General features: G+C 42.7%; 1 protein-coding gene across 2 annotated transcripts; it reads right to left on the bottom strand.

The window, feature by feature from the left end:
- Positions 1–4,404: 4,404 nt before the first annotated feature.
- On the bottom strand, positions 4,405–12,574 carry APOH (apolipoprotein H). Of its 2 annotated transcripts, XM_054645208.2 has the most exons (8): positions 12,419–12,541; positions 10,802–10,978; positions 9,976–10,072; positions 8,579–8,655; positions 7,800–7,988; positions 7,010–7,189; positions 5,644–5,841; positions 4,405–4,834 (listed from the first exon to the last, which is right to left on the bottom strand). In XM_054645208.2, exons 1-8 carry the CDS (start codon positions 12,480–12,482, stop codon positions 4,764–4,766), a joined length of 1,053 nt encoding a protein of 350 aa, XP_054501183.2. In that variant the 5' UTR covers positions 12,483–12,541; the 3' UTR covers positions 4,405–4,763. The 2 variants fall into 2 exon arrangements, with proteins under 2 accessions (XP_054501183.2, XP_054501184.2); XM_054645209.2 differs by lacking the exon at positions 10,802–10,978 and having other exon boundaries at positions 12,419–12,574.
- Between the last annotated feature and the right edge of the window lie 11,898 nt (positions 12,575–24,472).

Raw genomic sequence — 24,472 nt, 5'->3', positions numbered from 1 at the left:
CAAAGTCCTGCACCTGGGTTTGGCGGCTCCCAGCACAAACCTGGCTGGGTGGGGAATGGATGGAGATCCCCCCGGGGCAGGACTCAGGTGTTGATGGGTGAGGAGCTCAGCGTGCCCGGCCCTGTGCCCCGAGCTGATCCCAGCAGGGGCAGCAGGGAGGGGGCTCTGCCCTCTGCCCTCAGGTCAGAGCCCGCCTGCAGAGCTGCCCCAGCACAGGGAGGAGCTGGAGCTGCTGGACACAGCCCAGAGGAGGCACCAGGACGATGCCAGGGCTGGAGCCCCTCTGCTCTGAGCCAGGCTGGGAGAGCTGGGGGTGCTCACCTGGAGAGGAGAAGGTTCCAAGGACCCTCACAGCCCCTTCTAGGGGCTAAAGAGGCTCCAGGAGAGCTGGAGAGGGACTGGGGACAGGGATGGAGGGACAGGACACAGGGAATGGCTTCTCACTGCCAGAGGGCAGGGATGGATGGATATTGGGAAGGAATTGTTCCCTGTGAGGGTGGGCAGGCCCTGGCACAGGTGCCCAGAGCAGCTGTGGCTGCCCCTGGATCCCTGGCAGTGCCCAAGGCCAGGCTGGACACTGGGGCTGGGAGCACCTGGGACAGGGGAAGTGTCCTTGCCACAGTAGGGGGTAGAAGGGATGGGCTTTAAGGTCTCTTCCCACTCAATTCTACGATTCTGTGCTATGAATTTAACGGGATGGGTCCAGGTCCTTGATATTCAGGGGATGGACTTGGTGCCTTGTGAGTACAGGAGAGCTGGGACTAGAAAAGTGAGGGTACAGCAGCAGTGGGGGAGTGTCCTGGTTTGAGAGGAAGTGAGTTTTTTGGGATGTTGTGGCACTTTTTTCATGGAAAGAGCGATAAAGTTCTGGAATGTTCTGCCCGGGGAGGTGGTGGAGTCACCATCCCTTGTGTTTAACAAAGCCTGGATGTGGCACTGGGTGCCAGGGTTTAGTTGGGGTGTTGGGGCTGGGTTGGACTCCATGAACAGGTTCTTTGTGATGTGGTATTTTATTCCTGCTGGCTGGATATTGGCTGTATCTATTTTTGTATCTTCATTATGATCAACATTTGGGGGAAAAATGTTTCTATTCAGAGCTTAGTGAGAAATATTTGCCACCCTGAGGTCAATAAATCAGAAGTAGCTTTTGAGCCTGAGCAGTGGGGGGTGGGTGCCAGGAATATGAGTGGATAAAATGAGAATGAAATTTCAGGAGAAGGTTCAATAATTGCAGAGCCAATTTTATTCACAGTTTCTGAGTAAAATCTGTTCAAGTATATTCTTGTAGGTAATAGAGAGATTTTGAGCTCACTTTAAAACATTAAATATGCTCCATATTGCTGATGGGTTTTGGGTTGTCCTATCCCAAGGACAGAGAACATGAGGGGGTGTTGTGGAATAGAAGAATTTCAAAGCACATGCCTGACACTTCTGCACAAAACCCATGAGTTGTACTTGTTTTGTAGCCATTTCGAAAAAACCATCAATTAATCCAAAAGAATTAGAGAAATCCTTCAGCTGCTCAGTCTCTTCCTGAGAGAATGAAGTGTCTGTGTGTATGTACGATCCCAAATAAACCCTCTGACCTCTTTGATTCGTGCATTTCTCTTTCCCCAAAATCTGTCATGGGCTTTGCTCTGTTGTAGCATCTAAAGCGCTTTTATCTGGAACAAACAAACTCTTCAACACTTCTGAGTTTGATTCAGATGCACATAGAGATCAAACAAGAAACCCTTACATGTACAGTAGGAAATTGGCTGTTTTCTTTGATTTCTCAGCTAATCTTCAGCAGGAATGATTCTGTGTTAGGGCTCATTGGGTGATAGATCTGACAGCTGTACCGGGGCTCAGAGTGCCTTAAACCCACATTTGCACAGAAGCAGTGCAAAAATCACTGATGGAGTTTTTCAACCATCGTAGAATCTCAAGAGTACATTACAAGGATAATTTATTATCTTGAAATTCCAGATTTAAAATAGTTGTCATTTGATATATATTGGAACATGGGACACTTCTCATCTGTGTTAAATCCATGGTAGATCCTTGCAGCAGAGTAAGGCTGCTGTGTTTCTGCACATTGCCTTCAGATTTGAGTGTATCTCTCTCATACTCATCACAAAGTACTTTGAAAAACTGAATTTGCTGGAACATGATCTAAAAGAGCACAAGGCTAAGCAAAATCAATGACTGGAACCACTACTCCAGGAGAAATTTCCAGAGGGAGTAGATCCAGTTTCTGGGTCTGCTTCCCAAGGCAGAGCAGGGTGGCCACAGAGGTTGGAGCCTACATGAAGTGATTTGACAATTGCATAACTTCTGTCCAAAAAAACAGAAAGAAAACCACAAGATTGAGGAAATGACTGAGGTGTTGTCTCCATCCAAAGCTGCAGCCTGGACATGAGGAGCACTGATGTGCCCTGAGCCTCCCGAGGAAATCACTGTAGACACACTGATACAGAGCACAAAGATATCCCAACCAAAATATAGAACAAATTCCCAATTTGAATTGTAAAAATATGGTCATTTCAGCAAAACATAGTCAATACTTTTTTTTTCCCCCACATTTTACCACGTTCTCTTATCTCTTTAACTGTCTCAGCAGGTTGCCACAAGCAACATGAACACAGCTTAAGGCATTTTATCAAACATCTCAAAAATACAGAAAAAAAAAGAAAGCAGGTCTCACTGCCTCATACCAGCTTCTGGAACACTTCGAGTTGCAAGACATTATTTTTCAGCCCTTCTGAGCAAATCTTTCATGTCTGGAAAGTTGTGATTCACAAACACCTCACTACTTCAAAGAGTTAACAGGTCACAGGTTTTTTTTTTTTCTCCCTCTTCTTGCTTCAGGAGAGTAGATAATAAATTCAGCATGTGAACATTGGCTCCTAAGGGTGATCCTTTCAAGTGTTGCAGTGCTTCACATCCAGTGAGGAAGCAGGGCCAGCTGATTTGTTCAGTCATTCTTCTGCTGGATGGGTAAGTAGAACTGGGAAAATTTCCTTAGAAAAACCTCAGTTTTCCCGGGGCAGCTGTTTCTGTGCAAAACACAAGGCATTTCAGGGACAAGCTGCATTTGGGTGGCAGTGAATGCTAAGTTTGCTTACACCAGTTTCACAGGGTTTGCTGTGACACACGAGTTAATATTAAACTATGTTTGGTATCTCAGCAACTGTCCTGAACATCCTGATCCCAGAGATGGATCCACACCACATTTAGACTGGATTTCCAAATTCATTGTGGTGCCAGCTGAGCTATGTAGGTGTTAGAAGGACTTATGGGTATCTTGGCCTGTAAACTTCATTTGAGGATCCCACCTGAATGTGTTCAACCAAAATATGGCACACGCTGCAACAAAATGCCCACTTCAGTTGCCAGCATGAATTTTCTGTCTCTGCATAGAAAATTAAATTGTTGCTGAGTACAAAGTACTAAATACTTAATAATAGCTGCCTCGATCTCTCCTTAAAAATAGGAAGCATAAGGATGAATTATATCAGTCATACTATTAAAATATTCATATGCAGCCTTACCAAAAAAAAAAACAAGGAAAAAAGATAATTAGAATATGTTTAGAGTTCTTTAATGGCAGCTCTACCATCTTACAAGTAGCTTGATCTTAATGTTAAATGGTCCTTTTAAAACTTCTGCAGTGGATTATTACTTACTGTGGAGCTCATGCTTTTTATCAAAGAAAAGGCTTTTAAACTGCAGAGGGAACCCTGTATGACTCATGACAATTTATTGTAAGTGTACCACAAATATTTCTGTATCACTTTCTAGTATGTTGAAATTATAATTACTTTTTCTGAATGAAAATACAGACATAAGCACAAAACTTGCCAAACTGGATCATACCAGTAAGCTGCCTGTATCATAAATCAAATTAAAAGTACAGTTTACTTCAGAGCTACTTAATGATCAGAGATCAGAACTATTGCTCAATGGTAACAGTTCTCTTAAAAAAAACAACAACAAAAAAAACCCCAAAACTGAAGCAATTATGTTGTGTAATATTGAAACAGAGGTAAAAATTAACAGTGGTTTAAAACAGTTTCAGGTGAAGTTAGAATCTCTAAACTGTAAATAGTCTTACTAACTGAAGCATTTTTTTAAAGAAATATTAAAAAACCCTTTATCTGATGTTGTTGATGTTTAAATCATGGTTGGATTCTTGGCTTTTAAACTCATTTGGAAATCTCAGTCTTTCTACTTACGTAAATTCTGGAAAATCCCAGGCTCATGGCCCTCTATCTATAATTAAAGGTCCACTCCCTGTCACAGGGGAGTGGTAATGGAATCAGAACCCAGTAATTACTAATGATTAAGGCCTCTTGCTATAAATCAGTCTAGAGCTAAAGGATCTGATTGATGATTAGGTAATATTAAATAAGAACACACTAGTGGCTGAAAATCACTTTATTGTAAAGCAACTGCTATTGAGGAGGTCATTTACAGTTGCATAAATGTTGGGAATGTGGAGAGAGAAGCACTAGTGCAGGGATTTGGAAGAAGGCAGAGACAAGAGAGTGGAAGTTAATGGCTGAAATGTTGTGTTGTAGCTTGTGGAAGAGAGTGGAGGGGATGGTGGGAGGGAAGAAAGCATTCACAGATTCCAGAGTTCACCTGGAAATTTACACTTACAGGACCTGAGTTACATTTACAAGACCCAAGTTACACTCACAGGACCTAAGTTTTTCTCTCCTATGTGGAATATTCTGTCTCAGTAAGGCAGAAGTTTAGTACTGGGTTATTTCTCTGCTTCAGGCTTCATCTTCACATGCTTTCATCTCTGAGGGGTCTTTCTTCACCAGAGTTGAGAAAAAGCCACGTTCTGTTGAAGACAAGTGAAGAACTTGGGTAATTTCTTATAACGTGACAGCTAAAAACAACAGCAGGGTGAGCAATCTTTGCATCATAGTGAAACTGTTGGAAGAAATGCACTTTTATTTTCTATCTTAATAAAGCTGAGCTGAGTGCATCAGAAGCCAAATGTGAGGAGAGATGTTTTCATTGTGGACAGGCTGTGCTTTTCCTTTGCTTGGAAATGAAACTAAAACTTACAAGGAAAATTCTATGGAAGGAATATTAACAAAACAAGTGTGAAACATTTCCTCTTGCTAGTAAAGTTGGTAATGTCTATTTATTTATTCTAAAAGCCTGAGTGCCTGTGAAGCTTTTCCTCCAGCATCAACTCCTCCCCACAGCTCTCATCTGCTTTTCAACACTCTTGGTCCAAAGTGTTTTCCTGATCAGCAGAAGGTGTAAATAATTCACCAAAATAGGAGGGAATATGTCAGGTTCTCAAACCTGCAGCAGTGTTCAGGCTTTTTGTCCCTGAGGATTTGGGAAATCCCAGAATGTTTTACATTTGGCCTTTTCTTTGGGCTAGTAACACTTTTAAGTAACATCTTCTAGAACAGGACAGGAATTAAAGCAGGGCTCTGACACAACCAAAGGAAAATTCTTGCTGAGCATTCTCTCTTCAGGCCATTTTCTTCCAGAATACCCAATTACTCAAACACCCAGTAATTCAAATAGCCACTCAAGTAGGGCTTGAAGATGAATTATGACATTGTCCCCCACATCAAGCAGTTGTAATTCCCCCACCAGGAGCTGGTTTGGGAGCAGCCTGCCTCATACCTTTGAAGCAGGCAGGGAGGGTGAAGTTGCCATCCACACATGCCACATCTACAGTGTAGGCACAGGACTTTTCCTTGTTCTTGCAGAAGAAGGATACAGTTTCCCCATGCAGAATGCCATCCTTCAGGTCGTTCTGAACTCTCTTCTTCTCACCGTTGTACAATACTACAGCTTTCTTTACTGGTATTTTACATGGTGCTGGAAAAAAAATCCAGTTATAAGGAGCAGGTTTGGAAAGGGGGTAGATCAGATCCCAGCAGAATTCTGTGTATGTGATATTTGGGAATGAAAAATGTGCCCTATATGCAGACAGAACTTCTGCTGGTATTAAAATGCTGAAGAAATTCAGACCCTGAAGCATAGGGTCAAAAGTTTCCAGTAAAAATCCAGCCTCAGTGTAATTTCTAATGACATGAAGTAGGAAGAGGAGAGGAAATACTCAGACAGAGTAAAGTTACATGGCTGATTATTGAAGTCAATCCAGATACATCAATGTCATACAACATTCAGTGTTGGGAGTGGGCTTAGATTATCAGGGCCTTGCAATTCCTTTTTTTGGCTTCCTTTTGAGCACAGCTCTTGCACAAAGGAGTGACTGTCAGAATTCAGGACATCCCCTCTGGCTGTCCTGGATTGCCTGAACCCCTGCCAGGGGGCTCAGAGACCCTGGCACAGAGCCCAAGATCCCTGTGACTTGATTATGACCCATGGAAAAAACTACCAACCTTATATAAGGATCTGCAAGCCATGAAAGTCTCAGTAGAATAATAGTTAGTCTGTCACAGGGTGAAAAATAGATTTTTTGGGGTTTTAGAATGGGGGTTCAGAGGGCAAGATGGAGGGATCTGGGCGTGTCCAGCCTTTCTTCTCCTTCTCCTTCTTGGCCTCCATCTCCTGCTGTGATGTTGGCACTTTTGCATTGGTTTAGAGCAGAAGCTCAGTGTCTAACACAGGTGATGGGTATTGGGAAGTTATGGTAAATATTGTACAGGTAGTTTTTAGTATAAAAAGATAACACACAGTGTGCCTCTGTCTGACCTGCTGAATGGACCTCAGCAGGCCAGAGAAAGAATTTTATAGATAAGAAACAATAAACAACCTTGAGAATGAAAATAGAAGAGTTCTGAGAATTCAGAGTTCTCCTTCTTTGACTGCCAGGGAAAAGAGACTTTGAGAATGAAAATAGAAGAGTTCTGAGAATTCAGAGTTCTCCTTCTTTGACTGCCAGGGAAAAGAGACTTTCCAACGCATCTTGGGGTTACTCTGAGCAGCAGAAGTCCCGAGAAGGGGCAGCTGAACAGTCAGAGCCGTGGTCAGGTGGAGGAGCTCAGTTTGGTCCCTGGTTCCTGGGCATGGGTGTGCTCACCTCTGCAGACTGGCTTTGTGGACCAGTTCCCAGTGTTCTCACAGCGGGAGTGTTTGGGTCCCTCCATGACGAAGCCGGTCTGGCAGCCAAAGCTGACGCTCTCATTGTAGTGGTAGGTTCTGCGCACAGCAAAATCTATAAACCCATTTTCTATTCCTGTTGGAGTGGGGCAGGTGACAACTAGGGGACAAAACCAAACACAAAGCTTTAGCAGAGTCACAGGTCAAAAAGACAGCTATAAACCTGAAAAATGTAGAAAAACTTTCATGGGCGTTCACTGCTGCCTCTTTCACAGGAAACACAGCCAGGGGAAAGACAGCTTAAAAACCACAACAAATAAATAAACATTCCTTGTTTTAAATACACATCCATTGCAATCTGTGGTTATAACATGACTTAAACATGGTGTAATTTAACTAAAAGCAGGGAAGTTTTTAGGACTGAGGGTAAGGTTGGCTGTTTCTTAGGTGAATCTGAGCACTCAGAATCAAATGTTGGCTGCACACTGGAGGCCAGGTTCAGGTTCCCCACTGTGCACCATGTTTAGCAGGGTTTGTTTATATAACCTTTACACCTGCAGCAAATGTTTTGTCAATCTCATGTTATGTGCCATGGCTTAGCAATCTCCTTGATCCACGAGCCTGAATGATTGCAGAATTCAGCTGCAGAGGGATTGTGCTGTATGTTTGCAATTACAGTTGTATAAAAAAATAAAATATTGTTGTTGATTAGTTTTGTATCTGCAATTCTCAGGAATGTTTTTTGGTGTGGATAAACATGAGTTACTCACCCTTGCACACTGGAATGCTGCTCCAGGTGCCATTGGCCATGCAGGTGGCTGTCTCATTCCCAATCAGGGCAAGAGGAGGGACACATTCAAACTGGACTGTGTCCAGGAAATAAGAGACATTTCCAGGATGTAGGCGACGGAAAGAGATGACCCCAAATTCCGGGAGCGAGGGAGGTGCACAAGTCACAGCTACAAAAGCACAGAATTCAGAAAATTCAGAAAAAGGTTTAAAGCATCCAGAAAAAAAAAGCATTCAGAAAATTAAATCTTAACAAGAAAATAATTGTGGAATCAGAGGAGCAACATTCTTATGACTAAATGAACCCACATGGAATCACAGCTGGCAAAATATAATTTAAGTTAAAAGTGTCAGAGGGGCCTCAGAGTATGGAATTCATGATTTTTGCTGGATTTTTCAGCTAATATTACTGCTTTTCAGTCAAGTGTTTTTGCAGGATAGGTTATGGCAAAACCCTGCATAAGTACAAAGGCATGACAATATCCTCTTTTTATACAGGGAGGAGGAATTTGAGTGGATAAGCATCTTACCTCCAGCTGTAAATAGCATCCCTGATCCCGACCTTTTGTTCAGACCTTTCAGCTATATTTCTCTAAAACCCACACATAGAAAACCAAATATGCAGCATTCTGCTTGATTTTTCCCAACCAGCTTTTGCACAGAGGGGACTTCTGAATAAGAGTATATATAATTTTGAGCAATGCAAAGGAATATTTCTGGAATAAGAATAAGGATATTTAATTTTTATTGAAACACATACGTTGACAGCGGGGAAAAGTTCCAGTCCACTTTCCATCTGCCATGCACTGGCTTGTTCTTGACCCAACAAGGTTGTAGCTGGAAACAAACAGACCTGGTTATCAGAGCAGGGAGATCAATCAATCATCTGCCATTTCTCATACACAGAATTAAGAATCCAGCTCTGAAATCCTTTTCTAGTTTAACAGTTCCTGACCTCAGAGGAAGTTTAGAATCAGATCTGAAAAACTGTTAATATCCAAATAGTGCAAAGACCCAGGCAGTAGGCGTGGTACAACAAGATGTTTTGTTGTTTCAACTTTATATTCTGTTTTACATATTAATTTCTAGAACTGATTAATACTATGGATGCATGTAAATAGCAAATATTGATCTGTGATTGCTAATGCAAATGGCATGCTTTCTTGGGAGGAGTTCCCAGTTAATTATGGCAATTAGGATCAAATATTGGAAAGAATTCAGTGCTCTTAAAAACTAAAGTCACCAAGGTGCATTGTTATATTTTAATCTCAGACATTTCAAATCCATATGCACATTACACACTTCTCTCCCATCCTCTGTATTCACACAAATAGCATCTACTCTGAGTTTTAAAGAAATACCCATCATGAGTCTGGCATTTCAATATCACACAGCTGAACACCAGTAAATTAGAATTAACAAAACCAAATCAAGTCCCATTGCTACACTTGGTGTCATAGTTGAATTTATTTATTCCTTATCTTGCTCCTTTTTTACAGAAGGAGGTTGTTGAGGCTGTTGACACTTTTCAGTGAGCTCTAGGCTGTCTCACCTGTCCCCTTCCAGGTAAGCCTGGTTTTGTCATTAATTACCCAAGGACAATTAAACACATGCTACTATCAAATGCTTCCCTACATTTACCAGAACTATTATTTTTTTAAATTCATCCTTTTTCCTAAAGCTAACACGTAGCCCTGAGGAAAAGTGAATTTACTGCAGGTAAGTTAGGATTAACATCATGTTTTCATTTACTGAGCTTGGAAAGGCATAGAAACACAATTTCCAGTCCTCAGAGCCCAACAGCATAACTTTGATAGAGATTATCTACTCTCTGCTGTAGGATTTCATCTCATGATGTAATAAGAGGATTTGAAAAGCAGGGGAAAGCGGTCCAGAATAAATTTTTTGCATAAAATCTCTGCTATTTTGGTGGTTTCCATATTTGTAAGGCTTTTCTTTGGAGTAGCAAAGCTCCATAATGTTATAGCCAAGACTGAACAGAGGTGGATCACCAGACAGGCTTTTTTTATGATTTCTGAAATGTAGATGAGTTTTTATGTGCAGTTTTCAATGTTCTCTGTCTTGCAGTGTGGCAGTGGGTGATACTACAATGTAATTTATGCTGTTTATTTAGCAGCAGGAGAAAGGAACACTTACCCTGGATCACATGAAAAAGTTACAGTGCTCTGGTACTGAAACTCTTCAAATTCCATTTTCCCATTCTGCAGGGGTGGAGGAGGGGGACATCTCTTTGCTGTTTATTAAATATTATAAAAGAATGATATTATTTCATGAGGCATGACATAATAATTTCATTATAGTGGGAACAAGTAGATCATAAAAGTTCGTCCTGGTGTCTTTCACATTTCTCCACTCCCAAGTACTACATTCCACAAGTCTGGCTGTTCTACATTTCCATCAAAATACAAGTTTTTGTACAAACATAAAATATTTTTAATACTCAATTGCCTGAGGAATGTAAGTTGTCTGCAATGAAATGATGGAAATGCATTTGAGGATGCAATAAATGCACGGGTTAAGCAGCACATGTTGTTAGAGAATGAGCACTGCTGGGCTGGGGTGGATGAGGGTTCCCCCTGTCCAGCTCCAGTCTCCATCCCCATCTGTGTACATGACATTTAGGAATGAAAAATGTGTCCTACATATTGGCAGAACCTCTGCTGGTATTAAAATGCTGAAGAAACTCAGACCCTGAAAGCGTAGGGTCAAAAGTTTCCAGTGGAAATCCAGCCTCAGTGTAATTTCTGTTCCACTGAGAGCTGGGGGTGAAGGGCAGCTGTGGGACACAGATGGGAAGACCCCTTCCATCACCACCCCTCACCACACACTGCTATCCTCCAACAGGAGAGGGAAGAACCAGTGGAGGGAGACCTGCTGAAATCCATCCAATTCCTCTTGCAGATGATGAAATGCCCTTTCAGATGCCCCTTGCACACAGGGGCAGGAGGTGCTGGGTACTCACGGAGGCAGAGCAGGGTGTTGAAGGCCCACTTGCCCGTTGGGAGGCACGTGTACTTCCTCTGCCCACTGTTGGGCATGAACCCGGGCCGGCACGTGTACTCCACTTCCTCACCCACTTCATACACCTTTTTGTCTACATTGAGTGTGGCAAACAACACTTCTGGTGGCCTGGGACAGACTGGAGGAAAGGAATTTACAAGAGGTTTTGTTTACAAGTTGGAGAGAGGTCAGGCGTGGTCAGGATCTGCTGCAGGTTCTCCAGTTAGCAAACTCCAGTTTGAACCTGGAGTTGTTTTGATTAACCTGGAGTTAACTCTCCAGTTAGAACCTGGAGTTGTTTTGATTTCTCAGCTTGAAGCAGAGGATTCTCTATTGTTATGAGTTATAGTATCTCCCTGCCCTGAGCTTTTGTCTTCCTGAGGCAGCTGATGGCTGCCATAAGTATTAGCCAGAAAAAAATGTGGTGCTCTTCTTCTCCTCAGCAGCTCTACCAATGGTCCCAGTTAGATTTGGTGTCTCTGTTTAAACTAAAATTTACTTTTCCTCCAAAATAGATTTATGAAGGTGTGCACAAATTGAGTCAGGCTGCACCAAGGGAAATACAGGTTGGATATCAGGAAAAAGGTTTTTATGGAAAGGGTGATAAAGTTCTGGAATGTTCTGCCCGGGGAGGTGATGGAGTCACCATTCCTGGGTGTGTTTAACAAACCTGGATGTGGCACTGGGGGCCAGGGTTTAGTTGAGGGGTTGGGGCTGGGTTGCACTCCATGACCTTGAAGGTCTCTTCCAACCTGGTGATTCTGTGAATTCTGTGAATTCAATTGCAGTAAATTGTCTTGGACAAAACAGGGTGAGAAGGACTTAGTAGCAAAGAAATGCCTTTCATTTTTAGTCCAAATCCATTTGGTGGGGGTCAGCCTGAAATCAGGTATTTTTTCTTGTAATTAAATTCCTTTTTCCCCCAACTTTTCTGTTCACTGGGGCAGACCCTCTGTTCCATGAGGCAGCTCTGCTTCCCAAACGGCTTGAACACAATGCCAGCAGGAACAGCTCATCAGCCAGAGGGTGAGAACAGGAGGGAACAGCGAGGGAGGAACAGAGGGTGCAGCCTGAGCTCCTGCTGAGCACATGGAGAGAGGCTCCTGCTGCCATCGAGGGGAGAGCACAGAGGGACAGGGAGCTCAGGATGGAGAGATAAATGGCAAACACAGGCAGAGGAGACATGAGACAGTGCCCGGAGCTCTGGGTGTAGGGGAAAGGAGGAGAAAAGCGAGGCGGGAGCTGTGCAGGCACGGAGGGGTGAGCAGGGATGGAGCAGGTTAATTCCTGGCACACACAGTTCCCCCCTGGCACCCCGGCAGCTGGGTCCCACAACATCTGTCTGCATTTCTTCTGCTTTCCTTCGTCTTATGCTCTTGTACACAGCCACTCACCTCACCACAGGAAGAGACAGAGGAAAAAATGGAAAGCGAAAAGAGAAGAAAAGCTCTCCGAGAAAAGCCCTGATCAAAACACTCGACCAGGATTATCTAGAGGCTTTAAAATCCCGTTGTTTCCTCCGGTTTCCCCCATTCCCACCTGAGGATGGGGCTGTCCCTAGCAGGTGGAAGGCACTCACCTTTGGACGCGAGAGCGCAGTGGCTCAGAGCCACGAGGCACCCGAGCAGTGCCAGGGGATGCATCCTGCCAGTCCCCGACGTGCCGAGTGCCCCCAGGCCAGGGCTCTGCCCTTAAAAACCCACAAAAGGATGGTTACATATTAACTCTTTGTGTTTATTCCCATCCCAGTAAACAAAAGATAAAAGCTTCCTTGTGTCTCTGCTAATAAAGGCTGAAACAAGCATCACATGTTGCTCTGGGGGCATAATGCAGGAATTCAGATGGCAATTTCTGCTCCTCTCTGGCTGCTTCTGCAGAGCATCTCCTGCTGGGACCCATGGTGTTGGGGAAAACAGTATTCTCAGCATCTGTAGAGGATGAGGATATTTGGAATGCAAATTTGGTTTGAATAGTAGAACTGTCACTCCGAGGCTCGTGTTTGTCACTGGAGCGTGGACTTTTCTGGGTACCAAAGACTCCTGATAGTTATAGCAAAATCATTCCAGGGCAAAATGATCCATTTTGGAGTGACATTGGTACTGGAATGTGCCCCCAGTGATGTACCAACCTCATGCCAGCTTACACAGATGATGATCTGGCCTGAAACTTGGGACTTCAGGGTCCTGTTTGATCTGATTCCTGTTGTCTTCCAATTACCAGTTAACCAAAGGCAGCAGAGACAGTGCTCAGTGCCAGCTCTGCAGGAAGGCTGAAATGATGATTCCTCTTCTTATTTGTGACAAGGGGGTCACAAATCAGATTTTTGGGTGGCATAAAGCCTTGTTGTGGCACTGCAAGTTTGGAGCATCAAGTCAGAACTTGACAGGTATCAGCTGAGGTTCTGATCACTGCAGTTCTCCTAATTTAGCAGATTTTAACTGCAGGAGCATCTGAAGAGCAACCAAAATAACATTTGTGTAATGATTGTTCCACAGTTTGGTGTTTCTAATCTAAGTATCCTCCTCCCCTGCTGACTCACAGCCTGTGAGGGGGAGTGAGGGACATTTGAAGCTCTGAGAGAAGTTGGGTTATGTCAAGCTCTTACTGCTGGGATCTCCAATAGTTTGTTTGTTTTTGTTTTATGAAATTTCTCTGTTTGTATTTGAAACATGAATTTTAGCCACAACATTAAACAATTGGGAACATGCTATTCTTCTCAGAAAGAAAATGCTGTGAGTGTCCTGCTCAGACTATTTACCAAATACACAGTGCCGAAGGGCAAAGTACCACTGCTAAACCAACAGAAAAAGATTGACTTCATTTTCTGTATTTACATCTGATAATTTTTCCATTTGTCACAGCCTGCTTTTTCCTCCTCTCTTTCACAAGGAGCTCTTCCCTTCAAGGCACGCTGCTTTAATGAGCTTTATTTCCCCTGGTTTAAATCCTTCGGTAGATCTGCCGATATTTGGATATTTGGATTTTGTCCCTTTCTGTGTTTCCAATACCGGGAATGGACGGGAACAATTTGGGGCATTTCGGGGCACTCACACGCAGTTCCCCCCGCGGGCAGCAGGGGGCGCAACGCGCTCTGCCTTGGACCGGCAATTCCAAAGTTTTCTCTATTTAAAAACGGGGGGGAAAGAGTTAAATTACCAGTATATTCATTTTCCGTCGATTTCCTGCGTGAAAACTTTACCTCTTTTAAAACTGAGATTTAAAACTGCATGTGAAGGGGACAGGGGAATGAATATTTATGTGTAGAAGTGCATAGTAACTGCCAATGTTGTGATTCTTCTTGAAAACTTATTTCTCTGCAATGAGAAACATCTGAAAGTATGTTACAAATAACTGTGCTTGTTCCAGAAATTGGAGAAGGACACCGAGTTAATCACGAGATTGGAGCCCCTCTGCTCTGAGCCAGGCTGGGAGAGCTGGGGGTGCTCACCTGGAGAGGAGAAGGATCCAGGGAGAGCTCAGAGCCCCTTGCAGAGCCTAAAGGGGCTGGGGACAGGGGATGGAGGGACAGGACACAGGGAATGGCTTCCCACTGCCAGAGGGCAGGGTTGGATGGATATTGGGAAGGAATTCCTGGCTGTGAGGGTGGGCAGGCCCTGGCACAGGTGCCCAGAGCAGCTGGGGCTGCCCCTGCATCCCTGGCAGTGCCCAAGGCCAGGCTGGATTGGGCTTGGAGCAGCCTGGAACAGTGGAAGATGTCCCTGCCGTGGCTGGAGAGTGGATAAGATGATCCTTAAGGTCCTTCCAACCCAAACCATCCTGTAATTCTATAATTTTTTGGTTCTATAATTCTATGAAAATGTGACAATTATCATATGGCTTCACCTTGGCCCAGCATGAGCAAAACCAACCCAGTTCTTGCTGTGATTGTGATTGTGTGCAATTATATACATCAGGTGATCTTCCATCAAATCCAGCCCACTCCTTTCACATGTCAGCTATTTAATATCACAGCTCCTGCAAACCAGAGAATGAAGCAGAATTTGGTTTCATCAGAGACCTCATAAACACAGAGCAGAGGGGTGGTCTCTGCCCCAGATAATAATAATAATAATAATAATAATAATAATAATAATAATAATAATAATAATAATAATAATAATAATAATAATAATAATATCATCATCAGTAAAGAAATGGCAGCTGCAAGCAGAGAAAGCAGTGCAGGAGCACTCAGAGGGGATATCAGCCATGATGGGAGCCAGATCAGTGTCCCAGTAGTCTCATTGTTACCTTACTTTACTTTACACTGTTACCTGGGGTTGTGCTAACACAGCCTGAAGGGAGAACATGCAGGAGGATGTGAACAAACTGCCTTTGCAGGAGTGGCATTGCCCAGCTAAAATGTGAAGGGCAGCAAAGCAGACATCCAGAGTGAATGTTTGAAAAGGCAGCAATTAAATGATGGAGACTGGCATTGCTGGTTGATCAGAGGAATTTCTGCAAGAAACAGGACAGAGGAAGAGGATAAGTCAGAAAAGACCTTGAAAGTGAAGGTAAAAATGAAAAAGAAGGAGGAAAAAATAGAGAAAAATAAAAGAAAACTGATAATGAAAGCAATCTGTGCAGCAGCATTGTTCATTGACAGCAGGATCAACTGGAGCTGTCAGGACAGTAGGAAAAGACATAATAATTGGGACACAAGATAATAAGATAAGCAAAGGCTTTTGACTGGAATTGGTCTCCCCTGGAGTTATTATGCAGGAAGTTTTCAAGGAGCAGGCAGGCTGAGGGTCAGTGAGGTAACAGTTCCCAGCTAATGACCTCCTGTCCTCCCTCGAACCTGCTGCTCCACTTCTCTGGTTGGTGCTGTAGGATGTGTCACTCTGCTCCTGGCACAGACTTGCTGGGAGCCTGTCCTGCAGGACAGTGAGGGCTGGGTCTGCACTGCCCTCTGCTCTCAAGATTTTATGGCTTCTCTCCAACCACAAAGTGCATCCCACAGCCAGCTCAGGATGCAGCAGTTTCTCAAATCAACAGGAATATCTTGACTGGGGACACCTGTGAGGGCACACCTGGGGTGCTGTGTCCAGTTCTGGCCCCTCAGTGTGGGAAGGACATTGAGACACTTGAACTCATCCAGAGGAGGCAGCGAGGCTGGAGAGGGGCTGGGAACACACAAACTCTGAGAGGAAGCCCTGAGGGAGCTGGGGGTGCTCAGCCTGGAGCAAAGGAGACTCAGGGGTGCCCCCATCACCCTCACAGCTCCTGAAAGGGGCCTGTGCTCAGCTGGGGCTGGGCTCTGACACAACCAGAGCACACAGCCCCGAGCTGCACCAAGGGAAATCCAGGTTGGAGAGCAGGGAAAAGTGTTTGCCACAAAGGGGGATAAAGTTCTGGAATGTTCTGCCCGGGGAGGTGGGGGAGTCCCCATCCCTGGGGGTGTTTAACAAAGCCTGGATGTGGCACTGGGGGCCAGGGTTTGGGTGAGGGGCTGGGGCTGGGCTGGACTCGATGGGCTTGGAGGTCTCTGACAACCTGGGGATTCTGGGAATTCTGTGAATATTAAGGAGAGGCCTGAGTGCATTTACAATTAAACAAATGTTTTAAAGCTGTGTTTGTCCAGCCAAACTCTTGTCATTTCAATTATTAGTGTTTCCAGGAGTGTAAACACTTGTGCAGAGCACAGACAGACGTGGTATAATTGGAAATTTTACCACTGGAAATGGCATTCTGCTTTCCCTGCATCAACATGTCATAATAGAGGGGTGGCACAGGACAAAAAGTGAATATGTTGGACATTCCAGCTGATACAATTTTGTTTTTCTCTTACATTTATTCTCTAGAATAAACAAAATGCAACATGAAAGTTGCTATTTCTTGTGTCTCTGGTAAGTGCAGCTGTCCCCTGCTTGCTGCAGATTTCTGTAAGGCAGGAGAGCTGCCTTTGGGGCTGCAATGGGACCAGCAATCTTATCCTTCTCCCATAAGGATCAGATACTCAGATTCCAGCTTTTTTCCCCACTGTTTCTCTTGTTCCACCTGTTGGTGACTGGGTTCCCGTGTTCAGCCAGCCAGAAACCAAGACCCACTTGCAGTGTATTATTTTCTGGTGATATATTTTATATATATAAATAAATTTTTTCGTATTTTTATATTGCCTGGTCTAGTGAAAGGTGTCCCTGCCTATTTTGTTCCATGGTTGGAACAGGCTGATCTTTAAGGTCCCTTCCAACCCCAACCATTCAATGATTCTCTGATGCTGGAGGTGAACATGTAGTAACAGATACTGACCTGGGCACAGAATGTCCTGGGCACAGAAAAAGTAAACAGTGAGTATATAATTCCTGCAAATACTATTTTCACTCAGTAGCAAACTTTAGGGGTAAATTGCATTCCTAGTTACCACTGATGTTTCTGAATTTTTTTCCTGAAGTTAGCAAAATAATTATGATTTTAGTCCTGGATCTTAAATCACTTTAAGCGCCCACTGTGGGTATTAAAATCCCCATTCCTGTGTGAATCTGAGATGGCACTAACAAGTGTTCCAGGTGACAGCAGGCCTGTGTTCCCCTGCAGAGGCATGAAGGTGTTTCAGTTTTCACATACATTAAACTCACAGTGTACAAAACCAGAGAGCATTTTACAGCTCCTTCCTCCTCTCCGCCTTCTCATTTCCTGCACAGAAAACCCGGAGAATCTCTCTCACAGTTCTGCTGTGACCCAAATATTGTGAAACAGTCTGTTCCTCTGATAAATTTATCTAAATGCTGTCTAAAAAAAAATCTTGTGTTAAATTTCTTCCTCAGGAATGTCTAATTATGAAGCCTCAGGGGCAAATTATTCCCTGTGAGAGTTTGAATCTGCAGGGAGCAGATCTGCAAGGGACAACTTTTGACATGTCAGTGTAAAAGCACAGCATGGAGGAACAGACTTGCTCTCCTGTTTTTTGGCTGGTCCCACCCTTTTGCCTTCCCCTCAGTACATTCCAGGGAGAAGCCATCGGAGAGAAAAGAGAAGAAAGAGTGAAAAGAGAAGCTTCAGAGCCAGGGTGCTCTCCACACTCAAGCAAAACTGCTTCTCTTCTCCCAGCAAGCTGGCAACAAAGCTTTCAAGATTCTCTTCATCATTATTCTTCCCCTTTCTATTACACCAAATGCCACAGATTTCTGTAACAGCAGCATCTGACCTAATTTTTTTAAATTATTTTATGTATATATATGTGTGTATTGCCTGTGGTTGTCATCTTGTTTACAAGTTGGAGAGAGGTCAGGCGTGCTCAGGATCTGCTGCAGGTTCTCCAAGGAGCACTCTGTGCTGCAGAAAGCACTTTACACTGAGCACATCAAACTGGCATTAGCATTTTCCCACCCCGTGTTCCAGCAGGGAATCCTGGCCAGGCTGACCCTGGCATGACCCAGGGCAGGATTTCTGTCCAGCCCTGCCCTGGCTCAGTGCCATGGTGCTGTCCCAGAGCCCGGCCACCATCAGATTTATTTCCTGCCACTCCGTGGCTTTCCCAAGTGAGGATAAGAGGATCAGGCACGGAGGAGCTGTTTGGGATATCCATCCACGTTAAAACCCCACTGAACAGGGTGTGTCTGGCATCAATGCCCTGTCAGAGACTTCCAATCAATCCAGAGACAGCCTGGGATCTGTGTAAGCACAGATATCAGCTGGGAAATTCTCCCTGGGCCCGAGCCCAGAGTGTTCCGGATGATTGAATCTACCTCTGTGACTCAGTTCCTGTGCAGTGCAACCAACAAGTGGATACTGATCTCCCTTATGTGATCCAAACCCTGCCCACGCTGCTCCAAGTCTTGTCATTGCCTTCATTTGAGGCTTTTTAAAATGGAATTTTATCAGTGTTTTAATACATGATTTGCAGCACATATTATATATAAACACATATTATGTATGTGTTTATGTATATATAAACACATATTATATACAATTAACAAAATTACAAGATTAGGGGTTTTTTTCCCCCAGATCTTTATTAATCTACACAAATAGTTGGCTGAAGTTTTTTCTTATATATTTTTATAATATATAATGAATATTATAATATATAACACATATTGTATGTTTTATATAACATATAAAAATATAACATATAAACAGATAAAATAAATATATAGCATATGTATATATTTATATTTATTAAGTATATATCTATATGTTTATATTTATATAATATATATATGTATGTATTAAATAAATAAATTGAAAGAAGATATTTAATATATTTTTTATACATTTGTAACTAGTTCCTTTTTTAAAACATATATGTGCTTGTATTCTTAGCAAGTTACTCCGAAGGGGGAGATTCCTCATTTCAGTGCTGACTGACAAGCCTGAAAAATCTAAAAACACTCAGAACTGCAAACTCCACATAATGTTGGATCCAGAGGGAAGACCGTTGATTTTATGAGCTGGTATTTGAGAGTGCTCTTGAATATTTAAACACAAGTGGATGAGTTTGGACCTAATGCTGCAGATTTGCGGTGAGCTAAGAATTTTTCTAGAACCGTTGTGCTGCTGTTGGAGCTGCTCCTCCACCTCTGGGGTGAGGCTGTGCCCGATGCTCGTGGCATTAATCTGTGTCTGGATCCTGTTACAGGTTTGTGCTGTACCACAGGGATGCTTCTTTTGTGCTGGGAACCATTAGGAAGATCTCAATAAACTAATTTCCCTTTGTTCCAGCCTCTAATCTGCAGCAATAAATCCAAGGGGAAGCTTTCCTAAGAGGAAGCAGATTTTGGAGGGGCCGCTATCAATAACTGGAATCAGATTTTCTGAAGGGCTCAAATCCGATTTGGACAAAGAAATGAAGGCCATAAAGTGAGCTTTTAGAAGTGCTTTATTAAATGTACTTTATTAAAGTACATTTTTGGTGTGTTGGTTTCTTCTGAAGATGTAACTCTGTCTTGTGGTTTCCAGAAGGCTTTGACAATCTGGAAATCTTTGACTCAGCTGCTTTGACAATTTCCACATGTGTGTGAATCTCTAAAAATTCTGATTCTGGTGCTGTAATCTGCACCATCAGCAAGCCAGGCTCTTCTTGGAGTTTTGCATTTATTTTGTAATCTTCTGTAAAAATAACAAAAATAAATATCAGAGGTCATTTTTCTTTTATTCATTGCACATGGAGATTTTTTTCGTTGCCCAGGAAGACAGAATGATGCTGCCAGCATTTTGGCAACGGGAATGAAACAAAATTGCAATCGTTCCAGCATTGCCAGGACTGATATCAGTGACATTCTCATAAATTCAAGTCTTGAAAGGAGAAGATGTCCAGATGTTTTGGAAAGAACAGATCATGAGTGCTTTACAAAGTGAAAAGTATTTATTACAGAAGTTGAAAATGCACAGAAAGCACAAGTATGTTTGCTGTATATTTTGTTACTTTTTGTTATTATTATTTCTAAGAAAAAAAAAGTCTCATTTTTCTCCCTCATGTCATCTAATTATGTGATCATTAATGATAAGGACATTATTTTTCATGGTTATCAGGCTATAGTCAAGTTAAATAATATTATTTCTCTGTACAAGTTTGTTCAACCACTGTTCAAAACCTTTTTAAACCAAGATGCCCAGTTCCTGTCTCACAGGCACAACATATCTGGAATAAAAGCCACTGGCACTTTCACATGGAATGCCATGAGTTGTCTTTCTTTTTTCTTAACAGCATTGTGGGTGAGATGTTTGATTTTTAAAATAACATTTTCTGGAAGAAAACTATCTTAAATGCAATTTGTGTTGAAATCTCTAAATAATCTGTAAATAGTCTATAATTTTATTTACCTCCAGATAGAAATTTTGGGCTGTTTAGGTCACAATAGCTTGTGACCCTGAATGGCAGCATGAGACTGACTTAGAGCCACCTGAGGAGGTGTTCCTCGTTATTATATGTATTAGTCTGCTAATCTTTCCAGTCCTTAATCCACAATACTGTATTAAAAGACCAAAAATAGTCTCCACTGTCATTAAAGGACTGTTTCTGCTTCTTCTTCTTTTTTTTTTTTTTAATGTAAATTTTAGTGGGGAGTTGAATGAATGTTCAGTGCTGACAAAGGGAATCCTTCCTCTCCTTCCTTCTTTGTGGCACAGAGATTTTCCACACTTCATTTTTCACCACTCTGGGCTTTGGAAATGTTTTTTTGAAATTAATGTTAGCTTGTTTTGTGCGTCAGTGTTGTCACTTCTCAGTCTTTCTAAATTAAACAAATGTTTTAAAGCTGTGTTTGTCCAGCCAAACTCTTGTCATTTCAATTATTAGTGTTTCCAGGAGTGTAAACACTTGTGCAGAGCACAGACGGACGTGGTATAATTGGAAATTTTACCATTGGAAACGGCATTCTGCTTTCCCTGCATCAACATGTCATAATCGAGGGGTGGCACAGGAAAAAAAGGTGAATATCTTGGATATTCCAGCTGATACAATTTTGTTTTTCTCTTACATTTATTCTCTAGAATAAACAAAATGCAACATGAAAGTTGCTATTTCTTGTGTCTCTGATAAATGCTATTGACCTGTCAGAAATAATGAGTTGCGGTATGATATACATAATAACTATTTACAATTCATCTTCACAAGGCAAAATTCTACTCTTGCAAAATAATCATCCCTTTCAATTGAAGATTTGTGGGAATATGGTAAATAAAATAGCCCACACCTTTCTGCTCACATTGGAATGGTGGCAATTTTCACTTTGGTTTCAGTGCCAGTGAAGACAAAGCACAGCCTCAAGCAGGGGAAGTTCAGGTTGGACATCAGGAAACAATTCTTCATGGAAAGGGCGGTGAGGAATTGGAGGGGGCTGCAAAGGGAGGCTTGGAGGTGTCCAAGGAAGGCCTGGACATGGCACTCAGTGCTGGGGGCAAGGTGAGGATCACTCACAGGTTGGACTTGAAGGTCCTGGAGGGCTTTTCCAGCCTCAGTGACTCTGGGATCCCCTGATGCTGCGTTCACCCCATAAAGAAATGGCGTTGTCCTGCTCTGCCAGGAGCTCTCTGCTGCTCCCCAGGCTGATATTCTGGAGCTGCTATTTCCCAGCAATGCAGCAGTACAAAGTCATTTACACTTTGTAGCAGTTTAACATCAGAAAAGCCCCTTGGAGATTCCAACAGAGTGTTACAAGGAGGTTTCAGGACAGTGACACGTTCTGCTTGTCAAGGCCTCACCCCATGATGTACCTACAGAGGGCCTTGACCTGCAAACTTAAACCCTCCAAGTACAGCTTACACTCTAATGCAAAAAACTGGGAGGAAAAATAGCTTTTTAAGAGTATTTTTGTCAGCTGGCAATGATAGAGTAATTTTGTTTTAATTAAAGAAAAAAAAAGAAGGCCCTAGAGATGGGGATGGGGGTGGTGGCTCAGGCAGGGCCCACCTGTGCTTTGTCTCTGCCAGGTGCAGCACCTGAGGAGAAGTGAGAAAAGCTTGATCCTTCCTCCAGAGAATCCCTCACTTTCTGAGCATTTTCCATTCAGGGAGCTTTCTGAGCCAGCCATGGGCTGTGTTTGGCCTGTGACATTGAATTTCTGTCTGTCCCAGGCCCCCCCATTGCTCACTACCTGCACCAGTGCTGGTCCCGTGGGTTTGGTTCTTCTGGGCAAGGAATTCCAGGGTCAGCTTGCCTGGCCAAAGCCACCTACTCTGTTCCTTACAAACCTGTGCCCCATGTTTCTCTAAATCAATCACAGAGGCTCCCTTGTTTAGCTGGTACAAGAGCAGTTTGTTTTTTCCACATGGTTTGAGCGCTTTGTTTGTATTTCAAAGTCTCAGTCTTTCTGCCTTTTTTTGTGTGTACAGTTGAAGACTGAAAGTTTGCCTACACCAGAGAATTGTTCTGATGCACTCAAAGGGGTGTGAATTCCTTTTTGGAAGAGATATTCAAAATTTTTCCAGAGTGACTGCTGGTGGGAAGGACAAAATCAGCAAAACAACAAAGACAGCAAATACTCCAGCTGAGGCAGAAATTTTTGTTTGTACACTCTGGAAAGCAGCAAAATCCAGGAAACATCCCAAAGGACCCCCATCACTCTTCAGTGTGTAACAGCATCAAGCTCTATAACTAGGAGAGATTTTACCATGCTTCTCATACTCCTGAGATATGAGAAAAGAAAGCAATGAGTTGTCACTCAATATTCTGATAAGTCTGATATAAAAAAACTATTTTACACTCAATGTTCTGTATATGATCAGCCATTTATTTCCAATTCTATGGAGAGCTGCTATGAGGATAATGCACAGGCTATTTGCATGAGGAATGGGTTTTGCAAGGCTTTCAAGGAAGCTCAAGTTGAAATAATGGCATCATTTATCTGTCACAATGGGAAGGAGGATTTTCCTGATTAGAACATATCGATGGACTGCAGTTTCATCCCTGGGAAATTATTAATTATTGTAAGATACCATTTTCCTTTTCCCCAGAATTTTTTCAGAAATACTCTTTCTGTGACATTTCGTCTCTCACAGGACTTTTTTTCCCTCTGTACTTGGTGTTCTTTTTGAGTGTGTTTTAATGCAGTACTGGCCTGTGTAAACAAGCTGTCTGTCACATGGAATAATTTAATAATAAAACCTGTCTTGTGACCCAGGGCTTCCCAACCTGCACTCTGAGGAACTTTGAGGGGAAAGGGGCAGAGAGGAGGACCAGGGTAACTGCAGAGACAGGGATAAAGTTGTGGGGACTCTTAACACAGATGCTAAAAGACACAGAAAGATGCAGAAACCCACACTTAGAGAAAATTATTTCCATCTCCTCCCCACTGGGATAAAAGACAGACAGATTATTTCAGAAATATATCTGTTTATGTTACCACAGCCTACCTTTTTCATTTTTTTTGGAAGCATTTAAGGTATATTGCTGCCAAAGCAGGGGTAAGAACAATAAACAGGCTTTTTTTGTTGTTGTTCTTGGTTTTGGTTTTTTTTGGGTTTGTTTTTTTTTGGGTTTTTTTTTGTGAAAGAATTTGTAGTCGAAAACCAGGACTGGTTAAAACATGACAAGCTTAAGAATGGGAGCTTCAACATTAAACTCGATGGGTGATTTCAGACAAAAAGAGAAACAAAGTTTATATTGCATGGAAAAAATAAATTAGGGAAACCTGGCTCTTTAGTTTATAGTAAGAAGTCTATGAATTAATGGAAACTGGTAACTGGTTTTGACCAAATTATGATGAGTAATTTTCCCACAATAGTTGCTGGTGGAGATGTCTCATGAGCTGGCCCTGTGGAAATTCCTTTGGAAGATGAGATTGGGTGAAGCAAATTATTTGTAGGCAGCAGTGTTTCAATGATCAGATCATCCTTCCTGAAAGGGCTTTGGAGAATAGACACTTGTCCCCCTGACTATCTGGAGAGGGAATCAGCTGTGATTTGCTTTGAAATGTGAGGAGGAATTGGCTTGTGAACTTCCTTATAGGCCTCCAGCAGGAAGTGATTCCTGTTGGCTGAGTATTTCTCAGAAGCAGGAAATAATAAAACAGTCACAGTTGCCAAAACAGTTGATGGAGGTGTTCTCCTTGGCTCCCTTTGAATGGATGGGAGGCAGAACAGAGCCTGATACATGTTTCCTTTTTTATTGCTTTTTGATTAAAAAGTGATGCAGACTGTGGATTGCTGTTCCAGCAGATGAGTAAAAGCAAAGACATTTCAGGAGAAACCT

Source organism: Agelaius phoeniceus, chromosome 19 (genome assembly GCF_051311805.1).
Source record: "Agelaius phoeniceus isolate bAgePho1 chromosome 19, bAgePho1.hap1, whole genome shotgun sequence".
In the NCBI taxonomy this organism is placed as follows: domain Eukaryota; kingdom Metazoa; phylum Chordata; class Aves; order Passeriformes; family Icteridae; genus Agelaius; species Agelaius phoeniceus.
The sequence above is the reverse complement of the archived record's forward strand: the minus strand, read 5'-3'. Positions and strand labels throughout refer to the sequence as shown.